Here is a 19,912-nt window from a genome sequence, read left to right as displayed (position 1 = left end):
GCAGGGTCCTTGCCTGGCTTCTCCTTTGGACAGGAGAAGGGAGGTGGCCTGGAAGACTGTCACCTGGGATGGAGATGTGGCCTGGGCTCATGGGTTACAGGGACTTTGGCCCTTGGGAGAAGCTCATCACCTAAAGACTGTGGGTTACGAGGCTTAGGCTTTTCTCCTCAACCAGATGTTAAATTACATGGGAGCTGGATTCTAGAACGCACTAAGAGCAGAAATGGCCATGTAGGAATGAAATATGTAAACTTAACTCTTATACAACAAATTCTACCCTGTGTTCAGAATAACATAGAGTCACCTGACAAATGCTTCCTAAGGGCTCACTGGGTATTGGAGAAACAAAGATGAGCAAGAGAGACTTAAAACCCTGCCTTCTGGGTGCTTGGAGTCTACCAGGGCTTTTTAGGGCTCACCCTGAGGGCCTCTTCCTATCACAGAACCCAGCAGGGCAGCTGTTCATCAATGTCTTGGTTTGTGGTTGATTAAAAGCGAGAAATGCAAGTGTCCCCCTGCCGTGCCCCCCGAGGAGCAGCCTTTTCAATAATAGTAGCCAGCGGGGTGAGGGGACCCTGTGCTCCCTTTACACTGGGCAGCCACAGGCAGACGCAGGGAGGGAGAGAAAGCCTGGTGCCTGGTCCTTCCCTCCGCCTCTGTGGCAGGAAGCGGCGCTCTGCGGCACTAGCTGCTGGGACCACCCGCCCAGCAGGACATAAGTGCCCACCCCTTCCCCCTCTATTGTCAGCGCTTTGGATGGAGATGCCCTGAAGGCTGCCTCAGGGGTTAGGAAGACACAGTCCCACCTTCCTGCTGCTCAGGACCCCAAAAGTTGTGCTGGACGTGGGTGGGAGACAGAGACAACTGCCCCCCAGACCTTGAGCCCACCGAAGGGATGGAACCTCGCAGGCTTAAGGGCCCAGGCAGTGAGTTTCTCTGCCTCAGTGAGTTTCATAGGAAGCCAGGTGCAGGAGACTTGGATTCAGGGAGCAGGGGGCACAGAGCCCACCTCAAAGGCGCCACACAGATCTGAGCCAGAGGCCCAGGAGGAGTCTGGGCTTCCCTGTCCTTATCTTGCCAGGACTTTGCCCTCACACCACTGAGGGGCCCTCACTGCTTGCAGAAAACCAAGCCTCTATGAGGTACCATTTTTTTCACATCTTTATTGGAGTCTAATTGCTTTACACTGTTGTGCCAGTTTCTGCTGCACAACAAAGCGAATCAGCTGTGTTTATACATATATCCCCACATCCCCTCTCTCTCAAGCCTCCCTCCCACCCTCCCTATCTCAGCCCTCTAGGTCATCACCAGTCATCAAGTTGAGGCCCATCTGTGGTCAGTGCCCAGGTTTCTGGCTCTTGATTCTCTGTGAATCCACCAAGGAGGAGAAATCATCCCAAGATATGGATCAAAAAGGCTTCCGGGGAGAACCAGGCCTGTTCAAAAGGGTCCTGAGTTCATTCAGGCATTTTGCTGTCAAGCCAGAGGGGAAGTGGGACGTGTGCCCTCCAGGCTGGGGTGCCAGGCTGCCTGATGTCTCTTCCACTGCTGTCTACCTGGGCTTCTCCAACCCTCGCTGCCACCCACAGGTCCACTGGGACTCTCCGCCTTGTGACATTCACAAGAGAGGGCTTGAACCCCCGAAGGTGGTTTGTGGGGCTCCCTGCTGTCGGCGCCTCCCTCCACCCCTCTGAGTGGACAAGAAGGAGGACAGGAGCCAACTCCTTCCAGGTGAACAGAGGGGAAGGGCCGCCCAGCCTGTCCCCCAGGGAAAGGCCAGCTCAGGACAAGCAGGAGGCTCGAGGCTGAAGCACTGGGTGCAGCAGATCCAAGGCTGTGAAGCCCTCCCGCCTGAGTGCCCAGCCCAGATGGAGCAGGCCAGTCATCACGAGTATCCCCTGAGATCCCCGCCTCTCCCAGCCACCCCTCTCTGCAAGCCAGGCCCGCATGTCAGAATTTCTGTGCCCATGGGGCATGCTTGTAGCAAGCACGATTACAAACTGTGGGGGTATCCGTGTGAAGTTACATTCTTGATACATCACATAGTATTAGATTATGTGTTAATGTCTTAGGTCTATCTCCTCCTAACAATGTCCCATGACCTCAGTTGAAACAGCAAGAAAAATTCACCACCAAAATAGTGAAATGCCAATAAGAGTGACAAATAGATTAACAGGAGTTCATACTTCCAAGAGTGTTTAAGATGAATTTCTGCACGAGAAAACTTGAAATGCCCAGGAACTTTACAGTTCATATAGGGAAGACACCTGTTACAGGAGTTCCCAAACATGAGTGTAAAAATTATATTCCTAATAATGGATTGTGAGGCTGAACATTTTCTAAACTTCCAATTAAAAAAATTTTTTTGATGCTAGGGTATCTAGCACACTACAGTCTGCGGGCTATCACCTTCCCCGCCCCCCTTATTGTGGTAAAAAATACATAACAGAAAATTTATCATCTTAACTGTTTTTAAGTATACAGTACAGTAGTGTTGACTGTGTACATTATTGCGCAACAGGGCTCTAGAATTTTTACATCTTGCAAAACTGAAACTCTATACCCATTGAACACCAACTCCCCATTTCCTCCTCCCCCCCGGAAACCACATTCCACTTTCTGTTTCTATGAGTTTGACCACTTTAGATCCCTCATATGAATGAAATCATGCAGTATTTATCTTTTGGTGACTGGTTTATTTCACTGAGCATAAAATTCTTGAGGTTCATCCATGTTGGAGCATATGACAGGATTGCTTCCTTTTTTTTTTTTTTTGGTTGTCAAATAACCCTTTATTACTTTTCTTTGCAGTTCTTAACTAGCTGGGCATTCCACTGCACCACTGTTGATGTCATCTATGATGTCGTGAGGGTGGCGGCCATCAACATTGCAGCCCACAGATTGGGCAGTCCCCAGGATCTCTTTAATGGTTCCAGAGAGTTCTCTAGCTAAAGATCGATGCCGCATCTGTTGGGCAATGTTGACAATTTCATCAAAAGTAATGTTTCCACTGTGCTTAATGTTTTTCTGCTTCTTTCTGTCTCTTGGCGGTTCTTTGAGGGCTTTGATGATCAGGGCAGAGGCAGAAGGTACCACCTCAATCTGGGCCTGTCTGTTCTGAATGGTCAGTTTCACTGTAATCCTCAGACCTTTCCAATCACCAGTTGCCTTGGCGATGTCATCACCAACCTTTTTTGGAGACAGACCCAGGGGGCCGATCTTGGGGGCCAGGGCAGATGTGGCACCAACTTCCCCACCGGTGCACCTCAGGTACACGACTTTGATCTCGTTGGGGTCGAACTTAGGTGGCATGGTGGAGGCGGCTGGTGTCGGATGAACCCGGATTCGGGACGACCGAAGAAAGTTGCACCTAGGCCTCCTCCGAGCCGAAAGTGGAAAGGATTCCTTCCTCTTTAAAGGCTGAATAATATTCCATTGTATGGATAGACCACATTTTCTTTATCCATTTATCCATCGATGAATATTTACGTTGCTTCTACCTCTTGGCCATTGTGGATAATGCTGCAGAAAACGTGGGTGTGAAAATATCTCTTCAAGATCCTTTTTTTCAATACCTCTAGCTATATTGGGATTATAGGACCATATAGTAGCCCTACTTTTAATTTTTTGAGAAAACTCCATACTGTTTTCCGTAACAGCGGCACCATTTTATATTTTACTGTATTTTCTATACCAACAGTGCACAGAGGTTCCAATTTTCCCACATCCTCACCAACACTTGTTATTTTGTTTTCTTGCATGGGTGTCAGGTGGTATCACATTCTGGTTTTGATTTGCATTTCTTTGATGACTAGTGATGTTTAGTATCTTTTCATATGTTTCTTAGCCATTTGTATATCTTATTTGGAGAAATATCTACTCAAGTCCTTTACCCACTTTCAAGTTGGGTTATTTGGTTTTGTGGTTGTTGTTGTTGTTTTTGTTGAGTTGTAAGAGTTCTTTATATTTTCTGGATATTAACCCCTTATCAGACAATGGTTTGCAAATATTTTCTCCCATTACATAGGTTGCCTTATCACTCTGTTGACTGTTTCTTAGCCATGCAGAAGTTTTTGAGTTTGATGTATTCCCATTTGTCTCCTTTTGCTTTTGTTGTCTGTGCTTTTGGTGTCATACCCCAAAAAATCATTGCCAGATCCAATGCAATGACGATTCTCCTGTTTTATTCTAGTAGTCCTATGTTTTAGGACTTACTTTTAGGTCTTTATTCCATTTTGAGTTGATTTCTGTATATGGTGTAAGGTAAGGGCCCAACTTCATTCTTTAGCACTGGATATCCAGTTTTCCAAACACCATTTGTTGAAAAGGCTGTCCTTTCCCCATTGCGTAGTCTTGGTGTCCTTGTCAAGATAATTTGACCATGTATGTGAGGATTTATTTCTGGGCTCTCTATTCTGTTCCATTGATCTATATGTCTGATTTTATGCCAGTACTGTAGTTTTGTAATATGTTTTGAAATCAGAAAGTGTGAGGCCTCTAGCTTTTTTCTTCTTTCTCAGGATTGCTTCAGCTATTCAGGCTCCTTTGAGATTCCATATGAATTTTAGGGTTTTTTTCCTATTTCTTCAAAAAATATCATTGGGATTTTGATAGGGATTGCCTTGAATGCATAGATCACTTTAGGAAGTATGGACATTTTAGCAATATTAAGTCTTCCAATCCATGAACACAAGATATCTTTCCATTTCTTTGTGTCTTCTTTAACTTCCTACAACGTTTTATGGTTTTCAGTATCCAAGTTTTTCACCTCCTTGGCTAAGTTTACTCCTAAGTATTTTATTACTTTTGATGCTATTGTAAATGTGATTATTTTTCAATTTCCTTTTCAGAGTGCTTTCTGTTAGTATATAGAAATGCAACTGATTTTTGTACATTGATATTGTACCCTGCGACTTTGCTGAATTGATATGTTAGTCCCAAAAATTTTTGTTTGTTTTGTGTGTTTGGGGGGTTTTTGTGGTTGGTTTTTTTTTTTTGTTTGTTTTGTTTTTTTTGTGGAGGCTTTAAGAATTTCTATGTATAAGATTAAGTCATCTGCAAACAAAGATAATTTTACTTCTTCCTTTTTTCCTTTTCAGGTTGGATGCCTTTTATTTCTTTTTCTTGTGAAATTGCCCTGGAAGAACTTCTAGTATTACATTGAATGAGATGGTGAGTGTGGGCATCCTTGCTTTGTTCCTGATCTTAGAAGAAAGCTTTCAGTATTTCACCAATGAATACGTTAGCTGTGGGCTTTCCATATATGGCCTTTAGCATGTTGAAGTAATTTTCTTTTATTCCTGGTTTGTTGAATGTTTTTATCACGACAGGCTGTCAAATTTTGTCAAACGCTTTTTTTGCATCAATCAAGATGACCCAGTGATTTTTGTCCTTTGTTCTGTTAATGTGGTGTATGCAGTGATTGATTTTCATGTTGGACCATATTGCATCCCAGGGACAAATCCTACTTGGTCATGATGTATATTCCTCTTAATGTGCTATTGAGTTCAGTTTGCTAGTTTTTTGGTTTTTTTTTTTGAGGATTTTTGTATCAATATTCATCAGGGATATTGATTTGTAGTTCTCTTAATGCTGGCCTTGTAAAATGCTTTTGGAAGTGTTTTGTCCTCTTCAAGTTTTGGAAGAGTTTGACAGAGATTGGTGTAAATTCTTCTTTACTGTTTTACCAGTGAAGCCATCCGATCCAGGACATTTCTTTGTTGGTTTTTGATTACTGATTCAATCTCCTTACTAGTTATAAGTCTATTCAGATGTTTTATTTCTTCATGGCTCCACGTTAGCAGATTGTATGTCTGTGAATTTATCATTTTCTTCCAGGTTATCCAACTAGTTGGTGTATAATTGTTCATAGCAGTCTCATAATATTTTTTATTTCTGTGGCATCAGTTGTAATATCTCCTTTCATTTCTGAAATTTGTTATTTGAGGCTTCTCTCTCTCTTTTTTTTAGTCTAGCTAAGGGTTTATCAATTTTCATGGTCTTTTCAAAAATCAATTCAGTTTTATTAATTTTTTTATTGTTTTTTTCTTTATTTCACTTATTTGTGTTCTAATCTTTATTATTTCCTTCCTTCTATTAACTTTGGGATTTTGGGTGTAGCTTGTTCTTTTTTGTTGTTGTTGTTTTTGTTCTTGTTGTTCTTTGTGGTTTAAAATTAGGTTGCCGTTGATGTAAGATCTTTCTTCTCCTTTAATATACGCATTTACCACTACAAACTTTCTTCTTAGTATTGCTTTTGTTGCATCCCAAAAGTATTGGTATGTTGTCTTTTCATTTTCATTTGTCTCAAGGGATTTCTAACTTTCTAATTTCTCTTGTGAATTATCCTGTGACTCATTGGTTGTTCAAGAGTGTGTATTTAAATTTCCACATATTTGTGAATTTTCCAGTTATCTTTCTGCTATTGAATTCTAGTTTTAGTCTGTGGCTGTTGCAAAAGATACTTGGTATGATGTCAATCATGTCTTAAGACTTAATTTGTGGCCTAGCATGTGATCTTTCTTGGAGAATGTTCCATTTTCACTTGAGAAGAATGTATATTCTGCTATTGTTGAGTGGGGGTGTTCTGTATATGTCTGCTAGGTCTAATTGATCTAAAGTATTGTTCAAGTATTTCCTTAATGAGCTTCTACTTGGTTGATCTATTCATTATTAAAAATGGGGTACTGACATCTCCGACTAATATTGTGCTACTTTCTATTTCTCTCTTTAATTCTGTCAGTGTTTGCTTTGTATATTTGGGTGCTCTGCTGTTAGGTACATATATGTTTATAAATGTTATATCTTCTTGATGAATTAACCCTTTTATCATTATATAATGTCTTTTTTTATCTCTTGTGACAGTTTTGACTTAAATTCTATTTAGTCTGCTATAAGTATGGCCACTCCTGCTCTCTTTTGATTACTCTTTGCATGGCATATCTTTTTCCATCCTTTCACTTTCAGCCTATGTATGTCCTCATATCAAGTGAGTCTCATGTAGACAATATAATTGGATCTTGTTTTTTTTTTTTTTTTTGGGCACACGGGCTTAGTTGCTCCGCGGCATGTGGGATCTTCCTAGAGCAGGGATCGAACCCGTGACCTCTGCATTGGCAGGCGGATTCTTAACCACTGCGCCACCTAGGAAGCCCCTGGATCTTGTTTTTTTAACCCCTTCAGCCACTCTGTCTTTTGGCTGGGCAGTTTAATCCATTTCATTTAAATTAGTTCCTGATATAGAAGGATTTACTAATGCCATTTTGTTCATTGTTTTCTGTATGTCTTACAGCTAACTTCCTCTCTTAATAACTTCCTTTGTGTTTTGCTGATTTTTTTATAGTGGCATGCTTGGATTCCTTTCTCATTTTCTTTCATGCATCTTCTATAGGTGTTTACTTTGTGTTTATGAGGGGGATTACATAAAACATCTTATAGTTACAACAATCTATTTCAAACTGATAACAGCTGAACCTCAATGGCACACAGAAACTCTACTTCTTTACATTTCTCCCTCTTGCTTTATGTTTTAGGAGTCACAAATTACATCTTTTTATATTTTGAATCCATTGACAAGTTTTATAGTGATAGTTACTTTTTATGCCTTTATCTTTTAAAATTATATCTGAATTAAATGTGATTTACACACCACCATTATGTGATTCTGTAGTTGTCTATATATTTTCCTTTACTGGAGGGCTTTATAATTTTGTATGTTTTTGTGTTGCTGTCTAGTATTCTTTGGTTTCATCTTGAAGGACTTCCTTTAGCAATTCTTGTAAGACAGGTCTAGTGATGATGAACTCCCTCAGCTTTTGTTTATCCAGGAAAGTCTTATTTCTCCTTCATATTTGAAGGAGAGTTTCCCTGATATAGTATCCCTGGTTGGCAGTTTTTTCTCTTTCAGCACTCTGAATCCCGCTCCCATCTGGCATTCCACTCTCATCTGGCTGTCATATTTCTGCTGATAAATCTGCTGATAATTTTTAGGTGCTCTCTTGTGTGTAATGAGTCCCTCTTGTTGCTTTCAAAATTCTCTCTTTGTCTCTGACTTTTAACAGTTTGAGTATAATGGGTCTTGGTGTGGACATCTTTGGACTTCTCCTAGGTGGAGTCTTTTGAGATGCTTAAATTGAATGTTCATTTCCTTCCTCAGATGTAGAAAGATTGGGCTGTTATTTCTTTAAATAAGCTTTTTGCCCTTTCCCCTCTTTTCCTTCTGGGACTTTCTTAATGTGAAGATTGGTCCACTTGGTGCTGTTGCATATGTCCCTTAGCTTGCTTGCTTTCCTTCATTCTTTTTTCTTGTTGTTCTCCTGACTCAGTAATTTCAAATGACCTGTCTTAGAGTTTGCTAACTCTTTCTTCTGCTTGATCAAGTCTGTTGCTGATCCCCTCAAGTGAATTTTGCAATTCAGTTATTATATTCTTCAGTTCTGGGATTTCTGTTTGGTTCCTTTTAACAGTTTCTCTTTGTTGATATTCTCATTTTGTTCATGTGTTGTTTTTCTGACTTTGTTTAGCTGTCTATTTGTATTCTAAGATCATTATTTGGAATTTTTTCAGGTAATTAATAGAACTCTGTTTCTTTAGGGTTGGTTTTTGGAGATTTATTTTGTTCCTTTGGTTGGGTCATGTTTTCCTATCTCTTCTTTCTGATTTCTTGCTACTTTTTGTTGTGTTCTGTACAATTGAAAGAAAAGCCAGTCTTTATGGACTGGCTTTGTACAGGGGAAGACCGTCACTAACAAGCCCAGCTAGAGCTCATGAGGTCCTATCTGGGTTTGTGTAATTTCCTAATTAGGTTTGCTGATTTCTTTCTCAGGAGCTTGTAGTCTTTTGCTCCCTCTGGTGTCTGGTTTTAGTACTGCAGGTTCTCTGGAGCTGCATCGAGCTGCTGTGCTTTCTTTTCTTCTCTGTGGGCCCAGGCATCTAAGGTCTGCTAGTTCCATCAGTGCTCTGAGTCAGGAAAGACACAAAACAGTTCCTTAGGCAGCGCACGTTCCCCCCCAAAAAAGCTAGAATGTTGGACACTTGTTTCACTCTCCTCTTTCCCTCCCAAGGGAGAGGCCATGAGCGAGGCACTGATCACAAGCGGTGTCAGTGTCTGTGTGTGGTAGGGGAGACACAAGCTCTCTGCTGCTCTCAGTGGCCTCCAGGCAACCACAGTCGCCAATTCCCTGTTAGTGCTCTAGGACAGGAGAGACAGAAACCAGTCTCTCAGGCAGCCCCCTGCAAAGCCGGAATGTTGGATGTATGTTCCACTCTTTTCCTCTCAAGGGAGAAGCGGGGAGTTGCACTTTCTCTTGACAGCAAGCTGCGCCTGCTTGGGGGAAGGGCTGATGCGGTTTAAATGAAATGGCTTTTCTTACCTGTTTCAACGCAGCTCTTCTTAGCGTTCAGCTTCCTGAGATGTTGTGACTTCCTAATCGGTTTCCGGAGTTCGCGTAAAGACTTTTTGAACTATATGCTGTTGTTAATACATTGTGTCTGTGGCTTCCTATTCTACTATCTCACTGATGTCACTTCCTGGGTTGGCACTATTTTTGTAAATAAAGTTTGAGTGGAACATAACCATGCTTGTTTGTCTGCACACTGTCCAGGGCTGCTTTCATGCTGCATTGGCAGAGCTGCGTAGTTGTGACAGAGACCCCGTGGCCACGAAGCCTAATATCTTTACTGTTAGGCCCCCTACAGGAAACGTTTGCTGACTCCTGTGCCATATAAAAGATTAATGTCTTTCATACACTTTATTAAAAATATGACAAAAGAAGGTGATTATACAGTAAGAGGGGGATTATAAAAAGTGATCAGAGTCTAGCCAAAAATGTAGAAAAACAAGTATTATATAATTATGTCAGGAAGTTAATTTTGTTAAATGTCATGTTATATTTCTGGATTTACAGGGTTTGTGGCATTTTTCAGTGCTTTAAAGTTTCTATTTGTTGTGATTTATTTTCTCATTCTAAATATTCATTTTTATACCTCATTTTGTATGGGCAACATTTCATTCTTAAAGGCGTCTCACAAGTATACAATCTTCAGACCCCACAGAATCTGGATCCACCTTAGCTAAATGGCCGTTAAGACCAAAGATAGAGCAGTTATATTTTAGAGAATAATTCCTATACTGCATCTGGAAAAATTGTATATTTCAACTGAACTTGCTTGCAAGGACATTAGAGTCATATTATTGTACCCATGACAGCACCTGAGAGAATTAAAGTTGGTAAAAACGTCGAAGGGGCTGCTCAAGTGACAATGAATGACAGTAAAGTCATAAGGGGGTGTTGCTCAGACCCATGCCGGAGGTCCTTGGAACTGCTACAACTGCCCTCATTTCCAGAGCGCCCCTTCCCCTTTGCTAATTACAAAATGAACAGCCTGCCACGCCCTTGCTGGCTCCCACTGTGATGGGTCTGCCATGGATGGGGCATCCTTCCACCCCACCTGCACCAGGCAGACACCAAAGCCCACCAACCCTTGGAGCTCCTGAAATGGGAACAGCGTGGGGCCTACGGAGACCTCCCACGTGGCCCCTGCCTGTGTCTCTTCCGTAAACAAAGAACAGGACCCTCTCAGCCAGGCGCCGCTGGCTGCAAGGCTCAGTGTGTCTGGTTGTGGGTGGTGTTGGCGAGGGGACACCCTTCATGAGAAGCTTGAGAGAGTGACTGCGGGTGACTGCTGAGGCTCAGCCTGGCATCCCCATAATCCACTTGGCCCACCCAGCACAGTCCAAGTTCTCCTCCATGGATCACAGGGGCTGCACCCTCAACACTCCACACTCCCCAGGGCCCCAGCAGGAAGGAAGTGGTGCGCTTTTCTCATTACAGAGGGACACCTCTCCCGGAAATGCTCCTCTCAGCACCTCGGAGTCAGCAGAAGGTAAGGGAGCTTCTGGGAGCAGATGGACCTAGATGATACCATAAAACCACTGGCCAGAAGGACTTTCCTGGTGGTCCAGTGGTTAAGACTCTGTGCTTCCAATAAGGGGGGCACAGGTTCCATCCCTGGTCAGGGAATGAAGATCCCACATGATGCGTGGTGAGCTGCCTGAGAACCTCACCACTGGAAGAGGCGGGCTTGTTCCCAAAGCCAAGTGCGTGTTTCTGTAAACACTGCACACACAATTGAGGAATCTCAGTGCCCAAAGGAACCTTTGGGATTAACCAATCCAGGGTTTGTAGAACTTTTTGATGATAAAGAAATATATTTTATGCTGTAAAAGAGTGGATACACTCCTATAAAACTTAATGGTGGTTATACACAAACAATACTGACCCCCTTTTTTTACTGGAGGTCAGTATTGCTTTATTCTGTTTTCCACTGTGGCTGCACAAAGGTTCCCATTTCTCCACATTTATGTGACAATGGGGGAATCTAGATAGAGTGGATACTGTCCATATTAAAGATCTGTAGTCGATTTGGTAGGCTTTGATAATGGGGTTGGGGTTGTGTTGAAGGTGGGAGGAGGGCTAATGTTTTAGGAATATATCCTCATGGTAGATTGCTGCAGTAATAACCCCCCGTGAATTAGTCCCCCTGCTTCTGTGTCCTTGTACGTTTCTCTCCCCCTCCCACACTGATTCTGGGCTGGGCTACAGGACTCGTTTTGGCCAGTGGGACTTTACCAAACATGTCACCAGCAGAGGCTTGGAAAGTAGCTGCACATTGGGGCTTGCCTTCTCTTGCCCCTGGAAACTCACGGAACGCTACCACCGTGACAGCAAGCCTGAGCTAGCCTGCTGGAGGGGCCGCGTAGACAACGGAGGCACCCTGGCCAGCTGCCAGACACATGAGGCCGTTAAAGACTGTCTGGCCACAACCAAGTCACCAGCTAACTGCATTCACGTGAGAGAGCCAGACAGAATCAACAGAAGAACTGTCCAGCTGGTCCAAGTCCAACTGCCAACCCACAGCATCTTGACTTAATAGAGTATGGCTATTTCAACTAGACAACAGCAATAGATAAGTCATATAATTCTGAAATATTTACAGATGAAATTACTGACGTTTAGGGATTTGCTTCAAAATAAGCTCAGGGTGGGATGAGTGGAAGCAAAGATAAAACAAGATGGATTCTAAGATGGTAATTGTTGAAGCTGGTGAGGGGTACATAAGGACTCATCTTACTATTCTCTCTACATGTGGTTATTTTTTATATTAATTAATTAATTTTTTGGCTGCGTTGGGTCTTGGTTGCTACATGTGGGCTTTCTCTAGTTGTGGCGAGAGTGGGGGCTGCTCTTCCTTGCAGTGCAGGGTCTTCTCATTGTGGTGGCTTCTCTTGTTGCAGAGCATGGGCTCTAGGTGCGCAGGCTCTGCAGTTGTGGCACATGGGCTCAGTTGCTGCGTGGCATGTGGGATTTTCCCAGACCAAGGATCAAACCCATGTCCCCTGCATTGGCAGGTGGATTCTTAACCACTGCGCCACCAAGGAAGTCCCTACATTTGGTTATGTTTGAAATGGAAAATTTCCACAACAAAAAAATCCAAGGGAAAGAGGGAAAGAAAGGGAAGGAGGAAAGGAGAAAGGAAGGGAGGAAGGAAGAGAGATTACTCTTCTATTAACATATAATGCAATTGAGACCCAGAGAAGGACAGTGACTTCTGCAACGTAACACAGCCAGGTCATAGCCAAATTCATCACTGAACAGACTCCTGACTCCTGGGCCAGGACCTTTCCATCCCCGCCACACGGTCAGAGGCAGGAAAGTTCCATAAGAGAAGCAGTACAAGTGAGCATATTTTCTTCTCTTGCTTGAGAAAAGCCTTGTGGCAAGTCTAAAATGTTAGTAAAGCTGAGATCTTTTTTTTTTTTTTTTTTTTTTTTGCTGTGTGTGGGCTTTCTTTTAGTTGCGGTGAGTGGGGGCTGCTCTTCTCTGTGGTGCGCGGGCTCCTCACTGCTGTGGCCTCTCGTGTTGCAGAGCATGGGCTCTAGGCACGTGGGCCTCAGCAGTTGCAGCACATGGGTTCAACAGCTGTGGCTCACAGGCTCCAAAGCGCAGGCTCAACAGTTGTGGCACACGGGCCCAGTTGCTCTGCGGCATGTGGGATCCTCCCGGAGCAGGGATCGAACCCATGTCCCCCGCACTGACTAGGTGGATTCCTAACCCCTGCGCCACCTAGGAAGCCCCTAAAGCTGAGATCTTTAATGACAAATGATCTTCATGGTGTTTGGGGAAGAAACATGTTCTGCCATGTATGTGTATAACATTACATATAAGGGAACACCTCCTTCCACACCCCTCCTTCCACACACCAAAAGCTTGTTCTGTTTTCAAAGGTATACAGTAACCATCGCAGGGGGAACACTTACACTGCACCACACTGTGTCAGGACAGCAACACCAAAAAGTTTTCAAGTCCAAATATTAACATCACCTCTTTCCCACACATACAAAATGAGCAAAGCTTTCATTAAACATCACATGGGAAAACAAAGCACTGCAATTATTTGTCTCTTGCCCCAGGATATGTTGGGCATTTAATCAGACATTGCTACGTGGAGGCCGGGCAGTAAACAGACATGAAAGGAGGCTTACTTCATGAAAAAAGCTCCTTCCAAGACTTATTAAGCAGTGTTGGTTTCCCTGAGAACTTTTGAAGCTCAGAACTCTGCCGGAGTTTACTGGGAGGAAGGAAGATTCTCATAGGTGATAACCGGGACTGTGACCAAAAAGTCAAACAAAAACAAAGCTAAACTAAATTGAAATCTTTCTCAGAACCAAATGTACAGGGCCCCGCCTGGCTTTTCCTGAGCAGTATTTACTGAGGGATCTGCAGGGCTCTGCGTTTGTGCCTGATGGTTCCTCTGAAGTCCTAGCGCCTGAGAGCAGGTGGGCAGGGCTAGGGCTCTGAGACTGCACTGTCGTGGAGGGTAGGAAGTGGCAGGAATTGGCAGCTCTAGTGGCAAACCGGGTGCTGTTCAAACCCAGCCCTGAGGGTGTGTAATCCGTGGATGCATCCCCTCCGCCCAACTCCCTAAGGGTCCCATTCAGAAATCATGCAGATTCTTTCCTATTTAAATGCCACTTATTTAGCACATAAAAGTTTTCAAAGCAAAGGGTCTGCAGGTGGGAAGGTGAGGCGTTTGGGAGTTCTGGACCTGGTGGGTTTGAGGTTCTTTCCACTCTGGAGCACCCATGCATGGTCGACCTGGGTGCTGACTTGCTAAGGGTCTGCCTGGAGTGGTCTGGGGGACGCTTCTGCTCCCCCTTCCCCACAGGGAGAGCTAGGAAGGGGATGGAGTGGGCCCTCGTCTGCAGCCCTGGCTGACCTGAAGCCCGGATGCCCAGAAGAACAGCCCCTGACTGCTTTATCAGAGCTTCTCCAGGTGCTGAAAAGTGTCACTTTTTAACCAATTTCCTGTCTCAACTCTCCTTTCTTCCCCCCCCCCACCCCTGCCGTCCTCATCCTTCCTGCTGTGGGAGGCTTCCAAGTGTCCAACTGTCCCTCTACATAGACTTGTGGAGGGCTTGTGAGCTAATGTCAGCCCTTCTAAGAGCCTGGGGGCAGGGGTGGAGGGAGATACCAAATACTGCCAGTCGAGTGAGCTCCAGGGACCTGGGTCCAGACTAATGAGGGGTCTCCCCAGACGTGACTGGGTGCATGCGGAATACACACAGGACCTGTGTGAACAGTGATGCTGTTAATGAAGGCTTCCCACAGCAAGGTCTTCTCTAACCTGGAGCCTGCGGGGTGACTGCGGCAGCCCCCAACCCCTCCAGGCCTCCTGCTTCCCAGATGAGAAGCTCAGCTCTGCCTGGCTTCATAGAGGCCAGCCTCTCGAACGGTCCAGTACCCTGGCGAGATCAGCGAAGGAGGCAAACTGTGGGAGAGGACGCAGATGAGAGGAGGGAGCAGCACTCTGGTGACGGCTTTGGAAAGGTTCTGGGCTAAGGTGACCCACTGGTCAAAAGGACCCAGAGGTGACCCATTAGTCAGGTGACAAAGGGGTGAGGCTTTCAGGATATGGCCGGGCCCCAGGAGGAGCTCCAAGGTGGGAGAGCTGGGAGTGTGTTAGGAGAGGGTATTAGGAGATGGGAAAGCCCCGAGGCCCACCCGAGAAGTTCACGGGGAGTACTGGACATGGCCACCCTACAAGGATGCCCGCAGGGCCCTGACACTGCCTGTCTGCCAGGGGTGGGAGACTGCTGCGGGGAGACCCCGGGGCTGATGCCTGGAAGGCCAGGTCACCGCCACAGTCCTTGCCCCGTGACCTAGATCTGCAGCCGGACACGGGGCACAGCCCACAGGAACAGTCGCGCCAGGGCTGCTGGGGTGGGGGGCGGCTGGGCAGCGCCTTGCGGGGCTACGGACAGGAGGACCGCCCGGGGAGGAGAGGCGAGAGGGCCGCGGGCGTCGGTCCGTCGCGGGCTTCCCGGGAGCAGAGCGCTCCCCCCACGCCCGCACACCTGGGCAGAAGGGCCAGGGTCTGGGGGCGTCGGAGCGATGCTCACGGGGTGTGGGTGTGGGGGGGGCGCGAGCGCCAAGGCTGGGCTCCAGGCTGCACAGGCCCAGGGCTGACACTAGGGGGCAGGGAGGGGTGGCGGGGACCACGTTCGGGCGGGAGGGGGCCCCCCGAGCGGCGGGGTCATTAGACGTGTCGGGAGTGCTGGGCGCCGCCGCCCGGGCATCGCGCAGGGAGGCGGCTGCGCGCGGGCGTCCCCCCGCGCTGGCCCCGCGAGGACTCCGGGGGTAGGCGGCGCGGCGGCCCCGCATCCTCGGCGTCGCACGCCACCGCCTGCCGCTCCCTCCCCGGGGGAGGCCTCTGGTTCCCGGGCTTCCCTCAATACAGCAGCAGCAGTCGCGGCCCCGCACTGACCCACTTGCCCTCCCGCCCGCCAGGTCCCCAGGCCAAGAATCCACGCGGCCGCGGAGCAGGTGCGAGCCGCAGGGCGGGGCCCGAACCCTGGGCCGCCCCGCCCGCCTGCCTCTGCCGCCCGGGGTGGGGGGCGGGGAGCAGGAACCCCGGGAGGGCAACGGGGCAGGGGAGAAGAGGATAAAGGAGGGGGGCCGGAGGAGGGCGGCGGGGAGGAAGGGAGGAGGACTGGGAGGGACGGAAGGGGAAGGGAAGTGGGGGGGGGGGGGAACAGGAGCTAGGGAGCCGGAGGGAAGGAGAGAGGAGGAGAAAGGAAGAGGAAGGGAGAGGAAAAAGGGAGGAGAGGGGCGGGATGGGGAGGGGGTTGAGCGGGAGGAAGATGGAGGCCAGAGGCTGCACCCCTGCCATTTTCCCAGGCCCTAGGCCAGACTTGGAGGAAAGGTTGAAGTGGGTGAAGGGTGCATCTGCCTTCTAGGTCTAAGAGGTCAGGGCTCAGGCTGCCGCCACCCACCTTGCGCCTGACCCCCAGCCCCAGCCCTGCCCTGCCCCCTTCTGTCAGCCAGCCCCCTTTCCCCCAACAGCGCCTAGGCCGCTCTTCCCGCCAAGCTAGGTTCACGGACCCTGGACCTTCCTGAAGGCTGTGCATCTTTCGATGGGATCACTATTCACCGAATGACTGTGTCTACTGCGGGTATTTGGGCCCCAGGACCTGGTGGAGCGAATCTCAGAGAAGGAAGGAGAGTAGCGATGCCGGATGTCAGGGCCTGGCTCTGGACGCCCCTCCTCCAGGGTCCACCCCCCCCCACCCCGCCCCCACAACTCCTGGGTGCCACACATGCACCCCGGAGAAGTCTCATGACGCAGGGCTTTGCCTGCTCAGACCTTTTTCATCCATCTAAGTACCCATCACCTACTCTTACTTACCTACTTACATGAGTTAGTAGTTTTTAGAAGAAATTGAAAGAATTTATCAACCAACCCATCACAAGAAGATTTCCTTCAAATGTATGAGGATTCTTGGTTGTCATCCCATTTGTAAATGAGTCTCAGGACAGTGGTTCTCAAAGTGTGGTCCGTGGACCCCTGGGGGTTCCTGAGACTCTTTCAGGGGGCTCCACAAACTCAAAACTATTTAATAGGACTACAAAGACATTTTTCTCTCATGAGTGTTCAGCAGAGTTTTCCAGAGTCTACACGATGTGTGGTATCATAACGTTGAAATCAGAAACAGATAGGAAAATCCAGCTGCCCGTTAAGCCAGACACTGGAGAGATTTACAAACGTATAAAACAATGTCACTCTTCTTCGTAAATAAACTGTTTTTAGAAAAAGAGAGCTAGTTTCAGAAATGTTATTTGTGTTAACGTGTGATGGCTTTATTACTATGTGTAAATACATGCATAAATATTTAAAATTTTTCTTCATTTTCACTTCTACTACAGTAAATATCAATAGGTTTGCTCCAGAGAAGTAAAAGCTCTTTGGGGCCCTCAAGCCTTTTTGAGGTGGCAAGGGGGGTCCTGAGCGTAGCATGCGTGGGGACTGTGGTCTTCACTGATCACACAAGTAAACCTCCGGGGGGGGGGGGGGGGTGCGGAGACAGGCAGGGATGAGCAAGGACAGAGCACCTGCATGGGTCTCTGATCGGGGGACACTCTGTCCCTCCTTTTACTGCAGTTATGGGCAGCGGCCCTGCTTGCTCTCTCTGGGGTACCTCTTGCAGCCCCCTGCCATGTGTTAAAGCTGCCCTGTGACTTTACCCTGGGCGCAAACGGGGCACCGGCTCAGCTGCCTGGGCTGCCCATCAGTTATCTCTCCCCTGTATATGTCCGTGTCCAGCTGCTTCTCCGCGGCCTCTGCGCCCTCACTTCGAGACGGGGGTCCAGGCTTGTGGGTCCTCGGTGATGCTGGGTTTCACCGCTAATCTGACCTCATCTGCTTTCTCTTTTCTGGAAATTCCATCATGTCCTGGTCTGCTGGTGGCGCCTTTTCTAGTTTTCCAGGGCTTCTAAGTATTTGTTTTTATGTTTGTTCTTCTATTTCAGAGGATCTGAGGAGGGAGACATACCTGGGTGTGTTGAATGAGCCCAGTGTCTGCATGGTTGAATGAATGAATGAGCAAAGGGTCCTGGAGGAGCGGGAGGGTGGGGAGGGGCTGGGATCTGTGTAGACACTTGCTCTTCTGAGACAGGGGTGCTGTGAGGGTCAGAGGGTGCACTGCTTAGACACCAAGACCTACCTGTGTGAGAGCATCTGTACCTCAGGTGAGGCCAGGGTGTGCCCTGTCTGTTGTCATCCAGGAGCTCAGTGATTGGTGGAAATGCTACGGGGTGTGTGGGGGTGGGCAGCACAGGGAATGTTGTAGCAGAGGCCCTTCCCTGCGAGTGTAATTTACAAGATGGTGTTTATGCCGGAGGAGGGCAGGAATAATTGCTAGAAGAAAAGAAGGTGATTCCCACACTGGTTTCAGTCCAGACTCTTCAGGAAAAGCGGGGCTGTGTCTCCTGGGCACAGGGCCCAACGGGAAGAGGGAGGGGGCAGGTGAGGGGCACATCTGACCGCGTCTGGGGGATGCCGAGTGCGGGCCTGGGAGCAGCCCTTCCTCCCCGCCCTGGTCTGACTGCTAGACAACATCCAGTGGGTCACGGTGGCCTTCTCAGGAAAAGCAAACCCTTTAAAGACACAGTCCCAACAGCTGCAGGGGGCCGGGGTGGCCACGGAGCAAATCAGGGAAGGAAACTTAAGTTGGCTAACGTTTTATTTAAAAGAAAATGCTTTCCCCCTGAAGCAGGAGGAGATCCGTGCCTTGGCAAACCCACAAAACCAAAGCAAACCCTGCACAGCTTCTCTGGAAAGTCTGGCCTCGCCCTCCGGATACGGGAAAGCTTTCTTCTCTATTTCAAATGACCCTGTTTTGCCTTTTTTAGATGCAAATGTTTATTTGGTCTGACTTTGAAATACCTTGGTGCAGCTGAAATAATTCAAGGCAGCTCTGTGAGAAGGACCACTTCCTGACCTTCTAAATGTAAACTTTTTGCTGAGGCCACAGAGGGACTGGCAGGATACCTGAGGGGCAGCCACTCCCACCCCGCCTCCCAGCGAACACGGTGTTTGCTCTGTACCAGGCCCTCAGCGTCCTGTGCAATTGGGCACTTCTGCAGAAAAAGCAATGACAGTCCCAAGGGAACCAGCATTTGTCAAGGACCTGATATACATGCCTGTCACCACCTCTGGGAGAAGGGCAAGGGACTCACCTTTCCGGGGGGTTAACAGGTGCGATTTGACTTTTTACCCCAAATCCAAGAGCATCCCCCAGGAGATGCACATAGGGACCTTGTGGTCCAGGTAGATCTTGGAGTTGCAGCGCATGCTGAAATCTGTGACGGAGATGTACCCCGTCTGCAAACCATTGCGGTGAGGATTACATTAGTAAGATGCGGAGGAAATATGATTCCGGGTGAGTGCGTGTGTGCGTGTTGCGTGACTGGGCTGGTGGATGGGCTCAGCTCGCCGTCCTCCGTCTACCCTCACTGAGCAGTGCTCAGTGATCTGAGAATTCGCGTGGGTCACTCCTCACCGACGTCAGGGGCTGCCGTAGCATCATCCACATTTTATAGATGAGAAAACCGAGCATCAGCATTAAGTCGGAACTGGAGCCCGCAGTCGACAGCCTGAAGAACCTCGGCGATCCCGTGAAAGCGTTGGTGTCTCTGGGGTCCTGGGCGCGTGCTGCCCTCCAGGGTGCAGGGGAGTCCCTGCTGGCCTCACCTGGGGGCGCCTGGGCACCTCTAGCCTGGCTTGGCGGGGTATCCGCAGCAGGGTCGCGATGGGGACCAGCCCCCGCTCTGGTCCTCCGGTCCTGCCTCACCTGCTATCTCCTGCCTCCAGTCGGCTTTCCCTCCCAGGGTTCTGAGCAGCCCCCACTGCTGGTCAGTGCTAAGTGCAAGTCTTTGCTTCCCCCCCACGAAACGGGGTCCGGCAAGGTACCTGGAACCCGCTCTCCGTGGGTCACTGACCTCCCAACCCCCAGGGCAGGTCCTGGCACAATTAAGCCACTCATTACTATGTTTGGCCGTGTTCTGTGGGCCAA

The 19,912-nt window shown here is 47.8% G+C and overlaps 1 protein-coding gene across 1 annotated transcript; it reads right to left on the bottom strand.

Moving 5' to 3' along the window:
- Window positions 1-2,776: 2,776 nt before the first annotated feature.
- LOC130843913 (60S ribosomal protein L12-like) lies at window positions 2,777-3,410 on the bottom strand. The gene has a single exon (XM_057719832.1). It carries the CDS (start codon window positions 3,310-3,312, stop codon window positions 2,815-2,817), a length of 498 nt encoding a protein of 165 aa, XP_057575815.1. The 5' UTR covers window positions 3,313-3,410; the 3' UTR covers window positions 2,777-2,814.
- Between the last annotated feature and the right edge of the window lie 16,502 nt (window positions 3,411-19,912).

Source organism: Hippopotamus amphibius, chromosome 2 (genome assembly GCF_030028045.1).
Source record: "Hippopotamus amphibius kiboko isolate mHipAmp2 chromosome 2, mHipAmp2.hap2, whole genome shotgun sequence".
Taxonomy (NCBI): domain Eukaryota; kingdom Metazoa; phylum Chordata; class Mammalia; order Artiodactyla; family Hippopotamidae; genus Hippopotamus; species Hippopotamus amphibius.
The sequence above is the reverse complement of the archived record's forward strand: the minus strand, read 5'-3'. Positions and strand labels throughout refer to the sequence as shown.